This window comes from Halyomorpha halys, unplaced genomic scaffold (genome assembly GCF_000696795.3).
Source record: "Halyomorpha halys isolate HHAL.00 unplaced genomic scaffold, Hhal_1.1 Scaffold33.1, whole genome shotgun sequence".
NCBI classification, from domain to species: Eukaryota; Metazoa; Arthropoda; class Insecta; order Hemiptera; family Pentatomidae; genus Halyomorpha; species Halyomorpha halys.
Genome location: NW_027109698.1, coordinates 142,230 through 165,176, shown reverse-complemented (window position 1 = coordinate 165,176; position 22,947 = coordinate 142,230). Strand labels below are relative to the sequence as shown.

The window sequence follows — 22,947 nt, the reverse complement described above, 5'->3', positions numbered from 1 at the left end:
GGGTGTGATATGGGATTGGAGAGTTTGGGATACAATTAATGGGTTATTATTAACTGCGAGCACACATGTGTCATCGGCATACGTGGTGAGGATAGTGTTAGGATTGGTTGGAATATCAGCTGTATAGACGGTGTAGAGGATGGGACCAACGATACTACCTTGAGAAGCACCAGTGGACTGAGAATAGAGAGATGAATAGGAACCATTGTGGTTTACTTGTAATAATCTATCAATGAGAAAGGAATGAATGATGAGAATGTATGTAGGAGGTAGGAATTTACGGAGTTTGTAAAGCAGTTTCGGGTGCCAGACTCGATCAAAAGCCTGTTCTACATCGAAAAAGACTACCGCGCTCCAAAGAAGACGAGATTATGTTCACCACACGATGGCATTGCTGGATAGTAGAGTGGAATGTTCGGAATTCAAACTGGTGATCAGGGATTAAATGATTGAAATCCATGATGGGGTATAGGCGTTTCAAAATGAGTTTTTCAAGGATTTTGCCCAGGATTGGTAATAGAGTGATATGATGATGTGTATTCTGGAGGCTTTTGGGGTTTCGGGATCATTTTAACTAGAGATAATTTCCAGGGGTCAGGAAAATATGTGAAACGGAGTTACGGTGTAGGTGAGAAATAGGATGGCTTTCCGAGGAAGAAGTTTTAGAATGTGGGATGTTATTAGGTCGTATCCAGGAGCTTTGCGGGTAGGTAATCTTTGAATGATACTAGATATTTCAGAAGGATGAAATGGTTTAGGTGGGAGGGTCATTTGGAGCGGAATATTTAGTTCTGCTTCAATACATTCAAGATGAATTGGCTTAAGGATATCAGGATGTGGAATAAAGGTTTTAGAGAGGTGTCCGAATGTTTGTGATTTTTCTGCGTCAGTTCTGGTCCAGGTTTGGGATTCGGTGAGAAGTGAGTGGTTAAAATCTTTGAAATTCAGGAGTTTTTTAATGGTCCTCCATAATGATCTGTCAGTAGTTGTAAGATTTTCAGTAAAGTTAATTAAATTTTGAATTTTGTATTTTCTGATTTCTACTTTTAGTTTGTTAGTCAATTTAGTGTAAAAGTTTTGTCAGTTTGACATCTGGTCCTATGCCACTGCAATCTTGCTCTGCGTTTTCCCCTTAATAAGATACGAATATGCTGTGGCAGGTTTTTTTGTTTATTGTTATTGATTCGATTAGTCGATGTGTTGTCAGTTATACTTGTTCTTATTGATGATGTGAGTTTTTCAATGGCTTCGTCAATGGAACGCTTCACGATTTTGCGTGTCATCCTTGCGCAGGGACCATGCTAATCTTCTCTGTATCGTTCCAATTATCTCAATTTAAAAAAGTATTACTTGAGAGATTGGAAATCGAACTTCAATGAAATACTTTTTTTTGATATCTAGACAATTACAGTGGAATACACTGGACTGAGATGTATCAATGAGGGGAGTAGGAATGGTGAAAAGAAATAGGAAGAAACTAGGAGGTTGGTACGTGACAGTTTTAATGAATTATGATTAAAAACCTGAAAGACAACCACTAACCGATAACAATATAATAATCTCGAGTTTTTTTTATTTTTTCAATAGCGTAAATAATTAAATTTTACTATAATTCAGATCTTGCTTTGCCTCAGGACATTACCTTAGTTTTCATTGCATTTTTTGTTCTCATACTTTCCTTCATATTCTATAACTTTTTTGTTTTGGTTACGCCTATAATATTAGAATATACTGATAATGTACACTGAGCAACTGTCCTTGGTGGGCGACTGGTCACTCGATTACCAAAGTTCTGGACTCGACCTCATCATCCAAATATTCTCCTTTGTTAATTTCAATTAGGTTTTTATTCTGTCATAGTCCAAAATTAAAAAAAAAAAAAGATGCTAAAAGTAGCGGATAATCGAGCTGGATAGCTGCTGGAGGCTCCAGTGTCACATTTTTTTCTTAGGATTTATTGTTAGAACTATTTTATTAATTATCTTTCCTGATGTTTGGCTTTTGGCTCAAAAGTTTTATCGGCTATTTTATGTGAACTGGGGTAGGACTGTTTTTGCACTTAAAAAACTACTGGGGTACCAAAACATGCTAATAAATCAAATGGTCACAACTTTCTTAACTCAGCACACAAGTAGGAGAGTAAAAAGAATAGAGAAGAGGGACTTACTAACATGAAAAAGTAAGAAAAGTCAGAGAGGAGCCACTGGTTGCTGGTCTTCATGCCTTACACTCATTTGTTGTTTCATATTACATTCTGGCAGTCTAGTGATTGTCAATCTTGCATTTGATAGGTATGGATAGACAAATGAAGAGAACAACTCTTAAAGTAAGAAAAAATACGATATTGCAAAACATTAACTAAATTTATTAAAAGACATACATTTTATTGGAATTTTCGCCTGCTTCAATTCTTGTGAACTCATCAATTAAATTTATAATTTCCCGATATATATATTTCTATATATAGTCATATTATTTAATCTGCCTTCCCCTTAGTATTCCTTAAATAGTTTTTTGCACACTCAATAGCAGAAAATGATTTTTCTCTTCATGCCTGAAAGAAATAAATAAATTGTTTTAAAAAAAATCAATTATATTTCAGTACTCGGAAAAATGGTTGCTACAATCTTTAAAAAGAAATGCAGAACAAAAAGTGTTACCAGGATAAGAGGAAAATTTGATCAAAATCACCGAAAAATAGATCACTATTGACAAAATTGTGAAATTATCAATCTAATTGTCGTTCATTATACGTTATTGTGAAAAAGTAGCTCACTCTCTTACTTCCCCCATGGACAAGCATATCTTAGGCTGACAGTGGCACTCAGGTCCTAACCTTCGCAGAGGAAGGACCTCTTTCTGTCTTCTAAAGACGGAGCTATGGAACTGCACAAAGGTGACAAGAGGCCTCTGGGGCTGAGGGATTATACTGCCCCAAGCTCATTTCACTCCAGGCCAGAAGCTAACAGAACTCTGGCTCCAGTGTCGGTTTCTGTCCTGTATGAGCCGCTCACCAAGCAGAACAACCTGAGGCAAGGCGACCACATCCAACCATTAAGAGGATGCTATATGGGAATGTTCTATAAACATCATGCAGTCTTTTACGAACTCATTGAAGAAGGAAACTCGAATCTATTTCCAGAGACTACTAACAATTAGATCGTGACCACCTTGCTGCTTTGGATCAGTGACAATGTACAGTTTCACTCATTGTCACCGTGTGAAACAAAATGTACCAAGAAGTTTGTTCAATATGGCTTGGATTTCAACCACTCAGTGTATGAAATCGTAGTGGAGCTGGAAGAACAACTTCCAGATTTCAAGATACCCATCAACTGACAAGGCTCATGGTGATCTCATCCAGATTATCACAGACTACATAGTGAAATTTTCTGCCATCCAGCAACTGACCGCCTTGAATTATATTCACTTCTATTACAGTCCATTTAAGAAGCATGAGTGCCCTGTACAGCACACTGCTACGTTCAAGGAGGTACCCAATAGGAAAATCCCCAAGATTTCTCTTTTAACACCATCAGGAAGCCACAGAGCACATCCTCACTCTAATTGGCCAGCCTTTAGACGTTTTTGTCACTTAACTATTATCAACTAATATAGTTATTGTAAATTATGCTAGAGACTAATATTTCTTAAAAATATTGATTGTACTAATAATAATGCCATTAATAGGTATTCATGTATGTGTTATTCATTAAAGCCATAAAATAGTCCTTACAAGGCCAATATTACTGACAGCATTATTGAATGTGTAAGTTGTTAGAGTGAAGTTCGAAACTAAGCTATACTGTCATGCTGTTCTTCAGTATTTCCATAAGTATTTTTTGTCAATACATATTGATCATGTAAGGGCCATATTACGCCACTACTGTTTTTTCACCAATTAAGAGTAATTTCTAAGGACCAGTTAAAATATTTTAAAAGTGAATTGCTCAAAATGTTTTATTTGAAGAATTTTTATGTTACTTTTGGTTTATGATTCTTAGACAATCTACCTTAAAGAGAGATTATAGTCAAATAGAGCCAAATGTTGAATGACTGACCAAATAAGCATACCGAAGTCATATTCGTGAGTCCACCTTCTCTGGATGCCACTTTTGTTTTCCTGAGAACATTGGCTTTAATTTAACTAACAATTGCCAGGAAAATCTATGTGCAATTTATAAGGTTGAAGAGGGAGTGCACAGCAAGGGGTTTGGTCCACCATCTATTGGATTTTTTCAACCACAAGCTGAGGGGATGACCTACGGTCAATCGATATAATCAGTCATTGATACTAAAGTGATTTATTTATATATTTTTTTTTTTATTAAAACATCATATTAGCCTCAAATGCATGTATTTCTTAACGTGTGATATTTTGATACATTAAAATGTAAATAAAGCATATGGTTATCAACCATTGACTATATAGAATAACTGATTATCCCACCGTGTGTCACATACTCTTCATCCATGAATGATGCAAGAAAAAGCTTGATTTTTAAATATTTTTTGAGGAATTAAATTTAATTTCAGGTATATTTCATAATAGAGTAGGTTGTAGTGCAGCTCTTAGCAAGCAAATAGAGTTTTGAAAACTGAATTGAAGACACAAACAATACTTATCAAGAATGACATAATAAATAATATACAGGTGGTAGCTACATAATTTTAAACACTGATTATTAAGAAATGTCATTATGAAAACTATTTGACTGATATATTTACACAAATTGGGTTAAATAGGTTTTATTAACAACAGCTAAGAAGTAATTTATAAAATATGTGAAGAAATAACTAAATTAAGTTTCTGAAAGAAGTCGATGATAATGCGGCAGCACATGACTGGTTGGCACGTGCAATCCAAATTCCAAAGCAACAAGTACAACAAACTCTGATTGTATTAATTCTCTTCGATTCACTCGGAGAATACCTTCTGTTTTCTGAAATAAGAATTGGAAAAAACTCAATATTAGACTTCTAATGTACAATTTATATATATATATATACACACACACACACATATATATATATATATTATACATATCATCCAGCTATATTTGTCACTTGGAGCAACAGACAAGAACCTATGCCCATTTTTATAAGGGTCAAGGTTTTTATGTTAAATTTTAATATCTTAAACTTTTTACTTTAAGATTGAACTCTTACCTGCAAAAATAAACTGTTTTTACTTTTTTAAATAACAATATAACATAATTCAATCCTCTTTTCTGAAAAGTTTTTCAGATTATTGTTCTAAATTTAGAATTAAGACACTGCTTGTATTTGTTCCAAGGCACAGATACATGAACATGGATACTATATGATAAATAAAGGGAAGACAGATCATTTTGATCAGAATACAATGTTATAGCCATTAATACATATCAGAATACATTGTTATAGCCATTAATATATTACTACTGACCTTACCTCGAGAATCACTGGGAATAATATGAATATGCTTGTGGCTAATGAGGAAGGTGAGGTGGGTTATAGAGATGCACACATTTAGTAGTATAATAAAAGATAAAGATATGTAAATACGAATGTACATGGCTTCTACCAATTTCGGTAATTGAATTTCCTGACTGAGGAAAAGCCTTAAGTTTTCCTGAAATCGAAAAACGGCATCAAACCTTCCACTCCTGCCCTCCATGGCAGCCTTACTTATCTGACTTTTCAAACGGACAATTACAGCAAGTAGGTTGGTCGATGAACGACATGTCACAATCTCACAAGAGGAGATCGTAACGCTAAAAAAAAGGCCATCCTTCCCCGCCGGACCCACCCCGCTAAACCCCCGGATAGCGAGGCCCCTATATCACTTTCGAAATATTAGTTTAAAACAGAAAGGAGACTTTTAAGATAGAGCAATGTTTGAAAAGCCCCTTTAATCGAAAAACGGCATCAAACCCTCCACTCCCGCCTTCCATGGTAGCCTTACTTATCTGTCTTTTCAAACGGACAATTTCAGCGAGTAGGTTGGTCGATGAATGACATGTCACAATCTCACAAGAGGAGATCGTAACGCTAAAAAAAAGGGCCATCCTTCCCCACCTGACCCGCCCCCGCTGAACCCCTGGAGATTTTTACACTCTTGCAATAAAAAACAATAAATTAGTGCAAAATAGAAACCTCCCCTACTTTTCTACTTCACAAATAAATCTGTAGAATTTGTGACATGTAAATTTTGATATTTTTTATTTGCACTTCAAATACAAAATAAATCCATTTAAACATTAATTATACCGAGAAATGCATTTATGATGGTTTAAATATATTAGTGTCTTTTTATTGTCTTCAAATGTAGCAAATACCATAGACCTTATTGAAATCATCAGAAAGATTTTTGATTGGAGAAGATGGTCGGGGGTGCGATTAGCAAAAAAACAACATAAATAAACAAAAAATATTTATTTATGTTGTTATAAATAAAAGATATAAAAGATTTTTATCAGAACTTATGTTTTCAAATGTTTAAAACCACTTTAATTTGTTCAAAGTATGCATAAATAATAAAGGATTCAAGTTGATTTTGAAAGGTGCAAACAAATTCACTCTCTCCAGCAAGTGGTAACACTTTTATTTTTTGTATAAGAATTATATAAAGCTACCAAGAAATATACTTCAATATAGAAAAAATATATATAAAAACAGTTCAAATACTAAAACATTTGAAATAATATTATATAATGATATCATTAACAATATGTTATATCTTTCTTTATTTACCCTCCACTCTCACCCTCTATGGTAGCCTTACTTATCTGACTTTTAAACAAAAAATTATAGCGAGTAGGCTGGTCACAATCTCACAAGAGGAGATCATAACACAAAAAAAAGGCAATCCTTCCTCACCGGACCCACTAAGAACCCTGGAGGGCGATGATCCTATATCACTTTTGAAATATTAGCTTAAAACGGGAAGAGGAGACTTTAAGATAGTTAAATCCAGCGATAATTAAAAAGTGTCTGAAATTGAAAAACAGCATATATCTATATATATAGCTTAGGTTCAAATGAAAAGCTTTAATGTTAAAGAAAATTAAAGTTAAAAATTACTGTGAACATACTGAATAATATAATCCTATGATAGCATGCTTGGATGTGGAACGCAAGAAGAATGTAACACCTTCACCTGGTTACCACCAACCAGGTGCCATACCACATTAATTTAATATTTAAGGATACCTTTAAGGCCTTATCAAATATCCTATTTCCAATCTTACAAAATTTATTTTCAAGTAAAATTAGTTTAATGATTTATTATAATAATTGTTTGAGAGTGGTTTATTTCATTATTAATACACGCAATTTTGATCTCCAAATATATTCTCAACTTTTATTTTCAGAAACTCTCCAACGTTTCAGCTCTCAGGCCATTTTCAAGGAGACAACCTTAAATATTGATGTCATGTTCTATAAACTTTTCTGCAGGCTAATTGCCCATGTTTTATATAACTTTTTATAGTTTAAATCTAAAACTTTTTTACATAAATAATCTTCTCTTTTTCCACTTGGATGTTTGGGTCGAATCTAAATTTATATAATATGAGTCAATTCCTAGAAATGTATTATTAAAACTGAAAAGTCTAATAAATTTATTTTTTACTTCTCCTGTATTGAAAGATTTAATTCGAGTAATTAATTCTGGCTTACACCTATAATGATCATTTTTTGCACAATCCTTAAATTTTATTTTATGAATATTTCCTTTATTTATTAATGTTTCTCGAATTATCTCCCTGTAAAATCTAACATTATGATTCCCTTGATTCAAAAGTCCTATAACATATTTATGTTTTGATTTTAAGTCCACTAACAGATTTTTTGGTTTATTTTCTTCCACACTGTAAAACTTCAATAATTTTTTCAGACAATTGCTGTATTAAAGTAGTTTCTGTTAAACAACTTTCTTTTAATTCTATTTTATTTGATTCTATTTGGTTTCCAACATTTCGTTTTGATTTCTCATTTATTTCAAATTCAAAATTTTCATTAATTTATAATTCACAATTTTCAATCATTTCTAATTCACAATTTTCATTAATTTCAAATTCAAAATGTTTAACTTTATCATCAATATTTTCATCCAATAATCCCGAGTTATTTAGTGTTAAATTAGTTTCAACTACTTCAATTTTTTTTTTCCTAATTTATTTTCTAATCCCATTAATCTTACCGTTTTCTTCACGTAACTTAATAAAACGTAACATAATAAAAATGTTTATTTTTTCAATTTTATCCAATAAATTTTGCATAAATTTTTCTTGCTTTTAATTATGTTTATCAAATTTTTTGTTCATCATCATCATTAATTGTTGCAACATGTTACTAGTATCAAAATGATTGCCATTTTCAACATTTAATTGAAAACCCAATCTGTTTCCCCTAATTTATTTTCATGGACACTATTTACGAGAATCACATCTTTAGGATCTCTACCCCCTGTTACCTTTGCTTTATCCTCCATCATTTATTAGTTAAGTTATAAAAACAAACTTATTTAAATTTCACTCTTTTAAAAACTTTGTTCTGATTGCTTTGACCTAATTGGTAAAGAATTAAGCCACACCTGTTGGATGACAATTTATGTGATTTTGAAATTTTATTTTAAGTAAATAAAGGAAAATTGATAGTTTTAGCTTAATTCTCATTCTCAAATAAATTAGAACTGAGTATAGCTTAGGTTCAAATGAAAAGCTTTAATGTTAAACAGATAGGAGAATTTTATAACATAGCCTCTTAATCGCAGGGCATGTTTTCAAGGCAATCAGAACACTTATTTTTAATAACACTTTTACAATTAAATTTAATTATGTTGATCAAACTAAAAATGTCTTAAAACAAAGCATTTGGTCCTCTAATAGTTTTTGACACATCTCATCCCAGCGATTCAAAACAAAGAGTCACTTTAACTTTTTGGATGATTCTAGACGTTTTTTTTTCCTAGATGTCTTACTGAGGGAGACAAAGGATGTTCATGACCTCCTGCATCCAGGATACGTCCTACCTTTCCCCTGTATAAACATCAAGTCAAGTCTAACCGAGTTCTTGGTCTAGATGTTTCATGTAAACATCGAAGTAACAGCTGATTATCTCATAATTTGAAATTATAAATAAGTAAATAAGAAGTTTTAATTAAAAAAAAAAAGGAAATAAAATCAACTTAAAACCTTCATTACTTGTGCATACTTTGACAAAATTCTAATGTTTTGGTACCCATGGAAAGATGAGTTTTCTCTCTTTCTGATAATAACAATAAAGTATAACTTTATAAAATAACCATATAATCTTATTAGATAAGTAAATACTTTATACAGCGCCTAGTTCAAGACCCTCAAAATGCGACATCATACTAGCCTCAGTTCTTAAATATGGCATACTCATCCATTAGTCAGATCAGGTAATTTAGAAAGTTAATATCTTTTGAACTGATGATCGTAAAGAACTTTTGTTTTACCCGAATTTTCACCTGTAATACATGCGGATTGATGAAAAAATAAAAACATAGATATACTCCAAACTGGTAAGAGAAACCTCTAACATGGACAGTTGCTCAACTAGCACAGCTTAGTAGCTAAGGTTGAATTCAGAGTTGGAAATTACTTCATACGGCAATGTTCAATGTTAAATAAAATCTTACCATGGCTCCAAAACCTTACTTAAGGATCCGCTCTCATACAAATATAATTACAAAATATTTACCACAGTACTACAGTATTTTAAGAAATGGCTTTTTTTATTTCAATGAAACTCAATGTTTTCAAATTCTACAAGCACATCATGTGTATGTGACAAAGAATATACAAGGTATAAGACAATTGTATTTACTTTCAAACTGTACATGCTTTAGGCGGTTTAATTCACAATTGATTTACAATTTCAATGAATCTTTTTATGAAACTACCATATAGAATAAATCATAAAAATGATATACCTAAAATATATTAAGGTACTATAGATCCCTTTTCCTCTCAGGAGTCATGGATTTTTATGAAAAAGGTATCAAAAGAAAGAGAATTTTATGGGGGACAAATCTCAATTTTGATTCTTAAATTCTTACTGGAACTTTAACAAAATAATTTTTAAAAATGAGAGGTTTCTAAACTCAAAGAGATAAATTGACGGATCGAGGCAGTAAATAAATGATCATTTACACTCCTTTATGATGAATAACACTCCAAATGTACCCCTACTGAAATCTTACAAAAAAAGTCCTCCTTTCCCACAAAAGAAAAACAAGATTGTGAGAGATAAACATTCTTTTATCCTATATACTATTATTCTTTGGGGAGATTTTGTCTCAGCATAAATTTCTCTCTCTATTCTACCCTGCAAATTAAGTATGACTATATATTACTTCAATCAGATGTTTTAGTAGGTCTCCTTTAATATCGTTAAGTTTAGCAGCCAGTATCAAAGAAGCACCAGCACACAGTTTTCTATTTTGTTTATTTATAAGATTGAGGTGAATCAAACGTTCAAAATAAACATAAGCATATGCAGTTGTGAGAAGATCGGGAGAAGCAATTTTCCTCATTTCTCTTTTTAAACTTCTAAGCTTACTAAGTGTTAACTCAATTGTGGGGAACCTTTCTTTAAACTTATCATTCAATTCTTTCTTCAAGTCTGCTGCCCGAACATAATGTATTACTGATGTCTGAAATACAAAAAGTATGAATAAAATTAACAAATGATAGTTCACTAATATTATGGTAAGTAAAAATATTTTTTTTTTTTTTTTTATGATTAAACAAACAAATATATATGTGATATTTTCTGGTATACAACAGTAAAATTGGAACAATGTTTTTTAAATTATTAAGTTAAAATCAAACATTCACTCTTATTCCTATTTCTCTTCATCTACTTTTTTATTCTCTTATAATTAAAATCTATATCAACTCAAAGTTGTTTTAACACCTGTTTGAAGGAACAAAACTACCTACACTATATCAAGATAATGCAAAAATAATTCTGCTTTCTGCATTTGTGACATTTTAAAATTAAATCAATTGTGTAAACAAAACCAATTCTTAATGTTGATTCTATATATATCATAATAAAACTTATAATTATTAACTTCTTATCACCCAAAATAAAAATAATAAATCATTTTACTATGTCTGTTTCGAGCTTTAAAAAAAAAAAAAAAAATGTGAAAGAACTATTTTCATCAAATTCATTTTCACAAATTTTAACTAGGACACAGTCCTATGCAAACTGCTCATAATATCATGGAATTAATAGATCATGGAACCATTAGAATCACTGTTGCTTTCAGAAGTTTTCCTGATAGTACAAAAGCCGGGAAGAAAAAAAGGCAGTTATTACACCCCAATTTTTGATTAATTTAATGAAAACTATGTATAATTAATAGTCTAAACTGTAGTAAACTAGTCTGCTAAGTGTAGGTTGGGGAAATAAAAAATGGCAGCTGTTTCAAAACCTTAAAAAACATTAATTTTTCATTTGGAGCTCTATATCTTAAAAACTACCAACAACACTAGAAAATATAAAAGAATATTATTTAAAGAAGAGTAAATTTTCTGAAATATTAGTTCTAATAGAGTTATTTACATCCAATAGTTCTCGAGATATAGCTTTTTAAAAACCAACATATCTTAAAAATGTACTAAAAGATTAGTAGTAGTTGCTTTATTTTAAGAAATCTATATCTCAGGAACTATGTGATGTATAGATGTCTATTAGCACTCAAATTAAAGCTAGTTTAACGCACTACATATAAAGTAGTTTATGATCTTTACCTTTGTAGGAATAGTAGTTTTCATGATATTTTCTAAAATAAATTGATTTATAGTTGTTCGGACAATAAGTTTGATTTATGAAAAACCTTATTTCAGAAACCATAGGACGTACAGATGTCTGCCAGCACTCAAATTAAAGCTAGTTAAATTTACTATAAAATAGTTTACAACGTTTTTCTTTGTAGGAGTAACAGTTTTTAAGATATTTGACAAAATAAATTTACAAACTGTTAATTTCTAGTTGTTTGTATAAAATGTTTGATTTTTGAAAAAATATATCTCTGGACCCATAAGACGCACATATGTCTGCCTGCACTCAAAATAAAGGAAATTTAACATACTATAAAGTAGTTTATGACACGTATCTTCGTAGGGATAGTAGTTTTTATGATATTCGCGTATGAATAAAAAACTTGGCACATGAAATTTGTCCTAACAACTATAAATCAATTTATTTTAATAAATATCATGAAAACTACTATTCCTACGACGATAAACGTATTAAACTACATCATAGCCCATTAAACTAGCTTTAATTTGAGAGCTAACAGACATTTGTATATCAAATGTTTTTTGAGATATTGATTTTTCAAAATAAATTCACTAACTACTGATCTTTCAGTACTTTCTATACAACATTTTTATGAAATGTTGCTTTTTAAAATCTTTATCTCAAGAACTATTAAACATAAATAGCTCTAATAGGGCTAACATTTTAGCAAATTTACTCTACTTTAAATGATGTTCTCTTAGATTTTCTATTGTTGTTGGCAGTTTTAAAGGCATAAAGCTCCGAATGAAAAATTAATTATTTTTAACGTTATGAAACAGCCGCCATTTTTTATTCCCCCAGCCTATACTTAGCAGACCCATCAATTTTGACTAGTAATCATACACAGTTTTCAATTAAGTAATCAAAAATTGGGGTGAAATAACAGCCTTTTTTTCCTTCTTAGGCTCTTTTACTATGAAGACATTTTAAGATGGACGACTAAGACCATGGAAGATGGAAGACTAAGACCATGGCTGCCATTCTGTAGTTGACAACAGGCAAATACGACTGTAATCACTACAATGCAATGCCCTAATCGGGTTGATAAGATTTCACAGCACCCTTGTCGAACTAAAGAAATATTAAAATGTTGCCACAATTATCCTTAGAGAGGTTGAGTAAGTACGAAATAAGAAAAAGCGCAAAGTGAATGCTGAAATGAACTATATATTTGCTATATTAATTTTCTCTTTTTTTATGTGTGTGATAGTGGTATTCCCTTGCGACACCCCTGGTATACGCTTGGGGTGTCCCAGAGTGCCACAGCACCCACTTAGGGAACATCTGGGTTAGGGCATCATTGATTGCTTGCACATTTGGTTTGATTTCATGGGTTCTCAGGGTTAAAAACTGGAATCACATCTATACCTACTATCACTCCTCAAACACTTGTTTCTTCTATTAAGTCTACGATTTTTTTAAAATAAAATAAATAGACATATGTTTAGAACAATCAAAGCTTGAATCAGAAACTAGACTTGCATTATACTTGAGACCATGGTTCAAAGTTGTTGGTTTTTTAATAATTTATGACATTGTTGGCAGGTAACTTTATAGCTTATTATTAACCATAATGAGTTGTTTATTGTTGACTGTAGATTAAATATGGTCGGGAGTGCAGTCAGTAATGATTTACTAATAAGTAAAATTTATTTGTTTATCATTACTTAGCACATCCTAGAGCATCTTCTCCTCATATATTGATGACGTACTTCAGTGTTACTAAGTACATTTCCACTAATTTAATGAAAAATATAATTAAAGCTTCTCTATTTTAGGAAAATTACAGCTTATCAATTAATTTTCCTAAAAGAGAGAACCTTTAATTGTATTGTCTTTAAAATTAGTGGAAATGTACTTAGCATCACTGTGAAGCAAGCAATCAATATTATTGAACATTTAAAATCTTTCACACATAGGAAAATGGTCTTTTTCAATCAAATATATTTGATATTTATAAAACATTATTCATTATTAGGAAATAAACCAAAAAAAATATATATTTACTGTAGCAAGACAGTACATATTTTTAGATGTTATAATTATATGAATAGAAAAAAATCTACTAAGGACATACTATGTATGACTTGAAAGGTAAAAGTGTCCTATGCTTCCCAGCAATAAGTTCTGGATCATCTAGCAAGTTCGGATCGTACTCAGAACTATCTCCACCTACAAATGGCAAATTTTTGATTGGCAGTTAAATTTTATGAAATTTATACATAAAATATGAATTACCCTTTTCAGAGGAAATTGGTGGTGAACTAGGATAAGTCCGATAGTTTCCTGAATCATGAGAATAACACCTAAAGTAAAAAAAAAAATAAACAAAAAACTATATTTTTAAATATGAGGCAATCGATCTTGGTCTTAAAACATGGTTACTAACAAAATTACTTATTTTGCAAAGATAAAATGTATGTTCATTACAATGTTTTATACTCAAACAGGAGTTACCATACCACGTAATATCAAGATCATTCTTTTAAAAAAACAAATTTCCTACATGTTAAATATATAGCAATGGGCAATATTGTAGTAGTGATAAATTTCAAATATGAGTTTTCAACAGAAATCCCTGCTTTAAGGTTCTCTCATTCCAAATGACAGCCTTTCGCAAAATGGTCAATCTTTGGTTCTCAAAAAAAAAAAAAGTTGCATAAAACTGACATTATTTATTTACACTAAGTTTATGACTTGGATGTTAAACATTTTACTAAAACCGATTTACCAGAAGAATACACTTCCAATTTTCCAAGGATTTTTTATATTATTACTATATTAAGTTGATTTTTCAGTCAACTTGTTTTTCTTTTTAATAATTCATAATACGATGGAATCTAATATCTTTCAGTTGGCAAAAAAAAAAAAATTATGGTACAGCTTTTTATCGGCAATTGAATCACTGACTTTTCAGAAGTAAAATTTAGCCCTGCACATAAAAATTGCCTTTTATCACCTTAATTAACAAAGGGTTTATGACCTCTAGTCATGAGGAAAATTTAGCGAGCTCACATCTCAATGGATGCTTATCTCTAAAACACGAGTAAAAAATCCATAGTAACCCAAAAAATAATTTTTTCATCATTCTTTTCAAATAGAATATTTCTGTATTGGCCATCTGTTTCATTGAAAAAAATTATAAATGGAATAGCCAATCACAATAATCTAGGAAAAGATGGTCAGGGTGGTGATAAAAATTTAGTAAAAAACCTATAAATATAGAAATAATAAATAATTTAACACTACATTTTGTTTAGTTTTGGTCAATATCATCTCACTGTAAACACAATTATTATCTTATTTATTTATTCACACTACATATTCATTCATTTAATATAATGGGAGGTGGGAGCCTTTAGCACATCCTTATAAATAAGTATTAATTATAAATAAATCAATAATCTTTACAAATATACTACTTAGGTGTTAATCACATGGAGAATACTTACCTAGATACAGATGTATGTTTGTTATTAGAATCTCCATGCTCGAGAACTTTTATATATTTTGAGGGAGCCAGGTACTGAGAATAAGAATTCTCCTAAATTATAAAAAAAAATATACATACATTTATATCAAAATACTGAGAATTTCCAAATGGATACAAAATTAAGAGAATAAAGCGTTATAAAAAATTTTAACTTCAAGGTATAAACTTTGTTAAGTACTAATGTTCCGAGTGTAAGCTTTTTAAAAATAATAATTCAATCATGAATAATTAGGAATGCAGTGATAAGCATTCAAAACAGAAACCTGTTCCTGACAATATACAAACTACAGCAGAAAATCTCTTACTGAACAGTTAGTTTTTCTTAACTAACTATAAACTTAAACAAAACAATTTTTTTGCCATAAAAAGCTTCTTTCTGATGTCATCTGACTGAAGATAGTAATGAATCAGACTTAATCCTCAATGAAGCTCTTATTGAATAGACTTTAGTCTTTATAATGAGTGCAAGTCAATCAGTAAATGTGAAATGGGATCTATCATTGCAATGGCAAATAGGCACTAATATATTAATAACTGATTAATTTACTGATATATGACTTAATAGGGGAGTAGCAGGGCTCTAGGCACTGTGCTACTAACTTAATAGGGGAGTAGCAGGGCACCCCTGACCCTCCGTGGGTTGCAGTGGTATAGATTTATTTATTTTTATTTTCTTACGAATTAATATATAAAAATCTTTTTTTGCTTCAATCCAAATGAAAATGGACATAAAAGGTGACTTACTTCACGCTGCCTCTCTCTTTCAATTCCAATAAGTGACCACGCATCAACTGCATCATTAATAGCTGACAACGGTCTAGGGCCCGAAGTATTTCTTCTTCTTACAGCAGTGAAATTTTTTATTTCACCTCTAAATACATTACAGTTGTATTAATCATTGATGACAAATTATTTTTAAATATTACATTATTTCATATTAATTTTTACCATGTATTTTAATTTAAAACATTTTTATGGGCATTTTATACATTTTTCTCAGATAATATAATTTCACAGTATACCACTTATACTTTAAATGTATGATTTTGACTATTTTTAATAATATTAATTATTAAATATAGCCTGTTTTGATTACAAAACGAGCAATTTAAACAGCTAGCAAACTAAGATTTAACTGTCAGTAACATGAGGAGGGCATGATGGCCACCATTGGAGTTAGGGTCCCAAAATGCCCGAATAGAACATCATGGGTTGGATTCCCATCTGGGACACAACATTTATTTCTTGGTGGTCCTGAGAAATGTATGTTGACAGTCCGACGATGATGAGTATGAGGCAGCAATCGCAGGGAGGCCTAGAGGCTAAATAGGCCAATAGGCTCACTTGCCAGACTAGTTCCCACCACATTTACCAGTACTAGAACCAGTAGATGATGTGCAAGTGATAATTATATGAAGATCATCTCAAAAGACATCAACAAATAAATGATGTTGGAGTCCTATAATATTTATTCCAATAAAATAAATATTCAATAATTAGAAAATATTACAATGGATATTTAAAAACAAAGAGATTTACAATCACATCCAATAAATCTAATATAAAAACAAAATATATTACTTGAATTTGTTATAAGGTATCACAGAATATATAGCTACAGGAATTCTTCTAGTTATTGAAACAATAACAACTCTGTGGCCCCGAAGTTTTTTTCCTCTGGTTAGTTGTGTCAACTGAAATTCTTTCCTGCTTCCTAAATTATCATTTTTAAATTATTATAATAACTGATCATAAGAGAAAAAAGATACTTTGAAATATTTACCAGTTGTAGAAACCATGCTTTCTGAACTACTGAAAATTGTATGAGATTTATCGTCAGGTAGCTGTTGAAAAAATCTCTTTTTTTGAAATGTACTGTAGTGTTTTTCACTTCCATATTCGCTTCCAATGGTACTTGTCCTACAAATTTTTACTATTTAAAGTTCTGAAAAATTGATTATTAAACTAAAATAATATTAAATTACTTGTATCCTTAATTAAATAAAATTTATATCAATTATTGAATCTAATGAATATAGAAAAAATGGTAATATTGATCATAGTACAAAGGTTCCATTAAAGCTGCAGTTAAAATTCAACACTTCTACTAAGCATCAAATTAAGTGAATTCTCAAACTAATGAGATAAAACATTGTTTCTTATAACAATACTTTAACTGTTATGAAATGAAATAAAATAGCCTTTTATTTATGCAATTAAATTAAAATCATTACAAAATATAATATAAACATTTAAAGAATACAGAGAGAAAAAATAAAATAATTAAATATATATATACTGTTATATCCTCACTTTAATAATTAGTTTGAAATCAGGAAATTAATAAAATTAATAATGATAATTATCTTATCATTATTAATTTTATTTTATTTATTCTTTCACGACCTTTATTTAATCTCAACTTTCTTATTCGTTTTTCGTCTTTAGTGTGTTTAAATTTTGTGTTCCCACATCTAATTTTCTGTTTTATTCTTATCATTGTTTATTCAAGTTTTTAATATATGTTTAATAAATGTTAATTTAAGTTTATTTTACATTAATATTATTTTATGTCTTCCTTCCTTTTATTTATATATAATTTTCTTTTCACTTTTTTTTTACATAATATTTATCCTACCTTTTTGTATCTTATTGTTGTAATGCTCTTAGTTGTTTTGTTTTTTTGTATCTTTTTAGCCCTGATGAAGCCATACAAAGTGGGGTGAAACGTTGGACAATAAGTAGTTGAAAACTATTTTGTTCTTTTTTTACTGCAACCCTGACCATCTTCATATTTTATATATTGATTTAAGTAGTTCTATCTAATTTGCTAGGTCACTTTTATGGATGTTTTGAATGAAATTATAGCAATCATCAAATAAAATTGATATTGACATTGAATTGAATTCCTGCAGAGGAATTCTTCCAGAACTGTAAGAAGAGAGCTCGCCTAATCTAATGGTGGAGTCAGCCTTGAGGAGAGGGATTTACAAGACAAGGTGTTTATACCTGAGTTGTACCAACAATGAAAGGCATTCCCTGCTTCATATATCTAAGACTAGGATATACTGAAACACAAATAATGATTCTGGGATGAATTTTTGCAGTAAGAGTGGGAATAATCTCTGAAGTATGTCAAACATGTTCATCTTTGGATAACTGAATGGACTAAATGTTGTTACAGCAATGAGCCCAGGAGATACTCAAGACACTTTCCCTGGAAGAATGTGAATGTGAGGAAGATAAACCATACATGGCAATATGGATCTACTAAAGGTAGGGTAACTGTAAATGCCATACTGAGAGTGCACCATGAACTAGAAGAGAGGGCATAGGGCTATGTTATACTTCCTCTACTTATCAGATCCTCAACCTTTAATAGCTAGTGGAAGCCATGTGTGCCCTGGCAGGTTCAAAAGTATAAAACTTCCATCAACTAATCTAGAAGGATCTATCACAGAATCTAAGGGTAAGTATAAAAAATCAATCCTACGAAAAATTAAAGAAAAATGATCAAGGAGACAGTGGACACCCACTAAAAACCCTGTTTACAAAAAGAAATAGAACCACCCCAGACACAAAACAAAAAAGGATCTGGATAAATTGGCATATACTAAATATCAAAGATATGCTGAAGATTTAGAACCAAAGGACCACTCATTGTGGAAGGCTACACAGCGCTACTGAATGAACATGAGAAAATTCCAAGTCTTGTAGACAATAGTGAATTCATCACCAGCGATGCCGGAAAAGCTGAATTGTTTGCAAATTTCTTTGAGAAAACGTTCTCCAATATGAAACGCGAAAGAAGTCCGAATTTAGATAATGACGAAATTTATGTGTATTTAAGTCTCACCCTCGCAATAGTTCAGATCCTACCTAAATTTATGACCCCTAAAGAAATCCAAGAACCAATTAAAAGGCTTAAAATAAAGAAAAGTCCTAGACAAGATTTGATCCCAGTCCTAGCAATTAAAATGTTATCCAGGATGGCTGTCGTTTTCATAACATCAATTTTTAACAGTTGCCTGCGCATTGGATATTTTCCCGATATCTGGAAAAAAGCCAAACTCATAGTAATTCACAAGCCTGGTAAAAATGCTAAACAAATCAGCAGCTTTAGACCCATCAGTTTGTTACCCATTTTCGGAAAATTGCTGGAATCAGTTATTAAAAAACATCTTTCTTCTTTTTTTCAGTGCATCAAGATTATTCTCATTTTCAATTTAGTTTTCAGTATAGTCATTTCACTTCTCACCAACTGGCTAGACTATTTAAATTTATAATAAACGGATTTAAATTGAAGAAGCCCAACCTGATAACCTTCCTGGCGTTCAATAAGGTCTGGCATCAAGGCTATACAAGCTAAAGAGGGTGGACACTCTGAAGAACACATATACGACATTCTGATCTCATTCCTCAACAGCAGAACATTTTCTGTAACAATAAATGATACAAATTCTACTCTCAGACAAATCCATGCTAGTATTCCACAAGGTTCAGTCCGTTCTCCCAGTCTGTTTAACTTCTATCTTCATGACATCATCTCTTCCACATATACCTCCAAAGCTATGTTCCCTGACGATACAGCAGTGTTCTCTCAACATAAAGACATTAAAATAGCTAGAAATACTTTGCAGAGTCGCCTTAATGATCTAGAACTATACTCCACTAAATGGAAGATTAGTCTAAACAAAAATGTACTTCAAAAGTTTTTACTCTCAGACGTCCACCAAACCCACCAGAACTAATCCTCAAAGGTATGAAATGGAATCCTGCCAGTAAAACAGTAAGATACATGGAAATTTGCCTCAATCGCTGTCTTACCTGGAATCACCATACCAACATTAAACTAACTCAAACCTATGCAAGGATGGCAATGCTATATCCCATCCTAAATAGAAAATCCAGTTAAAACCAGAAACAATTCTTATTTTTAAAGCAATATTCAGGCCACTGCTGATATACAGCTGTGAAGTCTGGGGAGCGGCATCCTTTACGAAAAAGAAAAAATTACAATCAACTTGGGAAATCGGACCTCATCCAGCAGACCGAAGCCCAGGCTGCTGCAGGATATTCTGTTATATGTTCTATATTTATCAATTCTATTATTGAGATTCTATAATTTTTTTTTTCTCTTTGTCTTTTTCTTAATTAACTTCTCCCCCTCTCCCATTAGAAGTCAATTTTATTAAATCCATAAAGGTCATTTTTATGATTAACTTTTCTTTTTCTCTCTTCTTAAGAATCATTATTTTTATTTGTTTATTCTATCTTAATTTTTTTTCTTATAACACTGTAAATAGTCAGGGGTGTTTTTTGTACGAGATTATACCCGGAGGTATAGGACACAGCTAAGGAATGGAACCAGTAGTTCAAGACTGTGATATATCATATCTTATATAAAAAAAAGAGTTTATAGCAATTAAATATAAAAATTTAGTTGGTAAAAATTATTCATAAGTGTGACTTATACATTAAATACATATTATATTTATTTTCCTGATAGTGATAGGTAACTCAATAAGCCACTAAGGTGTGAGGTCAGAAAGTAAAATATGGTCTAGACCTTTGAACATTATATCTTTATTATGTAAAAATTGTGAATTAACTTTTCAAAAAACTCTTTCAACTCAAAAATATACCATCATTTCATCATTACGAATGGAATTCCATGTCCTTTTCAGTGATATATTGTTACAAATAGGGTATCTGGATATACTTTTAAGCCAAAGATATTTCATATATTAATCACAACTTAGAATTTGATGAAATAGGTCCTTTTTCTTATATTTGTATATTATACTGACAATATTACAATTCCTAAACTTATAATTATCTTTTATAATCTATACAAATTTGAATTAAAATCTGTATCAAATGAGTATCGCCCCCAGATAATTTGATATGTAATGACTCCAATTTGAAAACAGGTGGTTTCAGAATATTTATAATCTAATCTTAGAAGGTTTAAATTCCACTTCAAAAAAATAAAATCAGCTATAATAAACTAAAATTTGGAAATCAATAACAAAAATTAGATTAATGGATTTAGTCGAGTCTAGTGCAATAGGATTCCTAGTAGCGTACGAAACAAGCTCCGGCTTGTGCCTTATAAGCAAGTATAAGCTCAACCTCTAATGAAAGGAATAAGTTTGGGGAAGGGTTTAATCTCTCTTAAGAGAGAAGACAACAGTTGTGATCTAATCAAAGCAGTAATAATAATAGTATAAGTCAGAATTTTGAATTTCCGGCTCATGGAGCTTGTTTGGTACACTAGTATTCAGTAATACTAAATGAAATAATCAGGACCCAGTCATTTTATTTTGCTTTTAAAAAATGTGCCTATTTTTCAAACCAATCATGCCATCATAACAACAACCACCATCACTTCTGAATGCAGACAATAGTCCATTTCTAATAAATGCAAAATAAAATTATTAAAGTCCTTTTTATATTGAAATCGCCATTAAAACAGAATAAATGCAATAACCTTTCTCTAAATGCTCCACACAAATCATTCTCAAGAAATTTGGTGAATAAAATAGAGTTGCTATCAGCAGAAGAGTTTAAAAAGACAGAATCTGGATGTTGTTTGATTGTTGGTGAAACACTGATAGAATGCTTAAATTGATCTTGACCACTAGAAGGTTGATATACATCATAATCTTCATTGTTGCTGCTAATATTAGAAGGAAAGAATTCAACGTTCCTGCAAGAACCATCTAGAGATATGTTGGTTAAAAACGATATTGCCGCAAGCCTACGATTATAACGTCCATTCTTCATTACTTTTACGATAAGATTATCGAGCATTCGGTCCGTAAATAAATTACAAACATAAGCATATCCTTATCAGGAGAAACAAGACTTCATACTTGAAGAAGAAATGCAGGTTATAATTATTAAGCCAAAGAGAACATAAATGAATTAATTGTAGGAAATGTTCCGGGGGGACAGTCAAAAAAGGCACACAAATGGCAGAAAACTATTTTTGTACCTATTTTGATCCCCCACCCGGACAATCTTCCTTCAATTATGTGTTGTTCCATAAAGCAAATTGTGCTCACAGTCAGAAAAAAAGGATTAAAAATTTTGGGCTTTTGAATTTTGAAATTCCAGTTTCTTGCATGTTCTACAATGTAAAGCACTTAAAAACGGACTACTAAAAAGCCCAGAGTCTTGGACTTAAATGTCTTAACGAAGTAAACAAAGAATTAACTATATCATCATCACATAGTTTAACCACCAGTTTAGCGCTGGGTATACTATAGGGTAGATATTTGAAAAAAAGTAATTATAACACAATACTGTGCGTCAACTCTTTGGCGGCATAATCATAGATTAAGACCATCTAAGAACCTGCACAGCTCTGAAATATTTGCAAGAAAATAATGATGATATCATCCAAAAATGATTCAGCAGCCAAGAGTGGGTGTTCAAAGGAGAAAATATGAACATTTTATACATTTAGTCAAATATTGATGTAAAACTTTTATCTATTTTTCTATGTTTTTGTATTGTGTACTTTAGAACTAAATTTTTTTAATAAATTTATTATGCCAGTATTTTACCAATTTTAAAAGATGTGCCGGTTATTAAGATGATTTTTTGCACTTAAATCTGTT

The 22,947-nt window shown here is 31.1% G+C and overlaps 2 protein-coding genes and 1 pseudogene across 2 annotated transcripts in view; 1 reads left to right on the top strand and 2 right to left on the bottom strand.

The window, feature by feature from the left end:
- The window catches only part of Miga (mitoguardin), an 88,462-nt gene extending 83,902 nt beyond the window's left edge, over nucleotides 1-4,560 (top strand). The window contains exon 11 of the mRNA XM_014428289.3: nucleotides 2,603-4,560. The gene's annotated coding sequence lies outside the window, so the exon portion shown is untranslated. The remainder of the gene's footprint in view (nucleotides 1-2,602) is intronic.
- Nucleotides 1,249-1,349, bottom strand: LOC112211954 (U6 spliceosomal RNA; annotated as a pseudogene).
- A 173-nt stretch (nucleotides 4,561-4,733) lies between the features above and the next one.
- Nucleotides 4,734-22,216, bottom strand: LOC106685555 (CDK5 and ABL1 enzyme substrate 1). The gene is made up of 9 exons (XM_014428310.3): nucleotides 21,813-22,216; nucleotides 17,103-17,239; nucleotides 16,901-17,033; nucleotides 16,064-16,190; nucleotides 15,279-15,370; nucleotides 14,065-14,132; nucleotides 13,904-13,998; nucleotides 10,367-10,666; nucleotides 4,734-4,943 (listed from the first exon to the last, which is right to left on the bottom strand). Exons 1-9 carry the CDS (start codon nucleotides 22,133-22,135, stop codon nucleotides 4,803-4,805), a joined length of 1,416 nt encoding a protein of 471 aa, XP_014283796.1. The 5' UTR covers nucleotides 22,136-22,216; the 3' UTR covers nucleotides 4,734-4,802.
- Between the last annotated feature and the right edge of the window lie 731 nt (nucleotides 22,217-22,947).

Excerpts from the sequence above, each read along its gene's own strand:
- LOC106685555 (XM_014428310.3), bottom strand. The coding sequence starts at position 22,135 with ATGCTCGATAATCTTATCGTAAAAGTAATGAAGAATGGACGTTATAAT. Across the intron at positions 17,034-17,102 it reads AAGCATGGTTTCTACAACTG|GAAGCAGGAAAGAATTTCAG; the intron begins GTAAATATTTCA and ends ATGATAATTTAG. Across the intron at positions 4,944-10,366 it reads TACTAAAACATCTGATTGAA|AAAACAGAAGGTATTCTCCG; the intron begins GTAATATATAGT and ends TTCTTATTTCAG.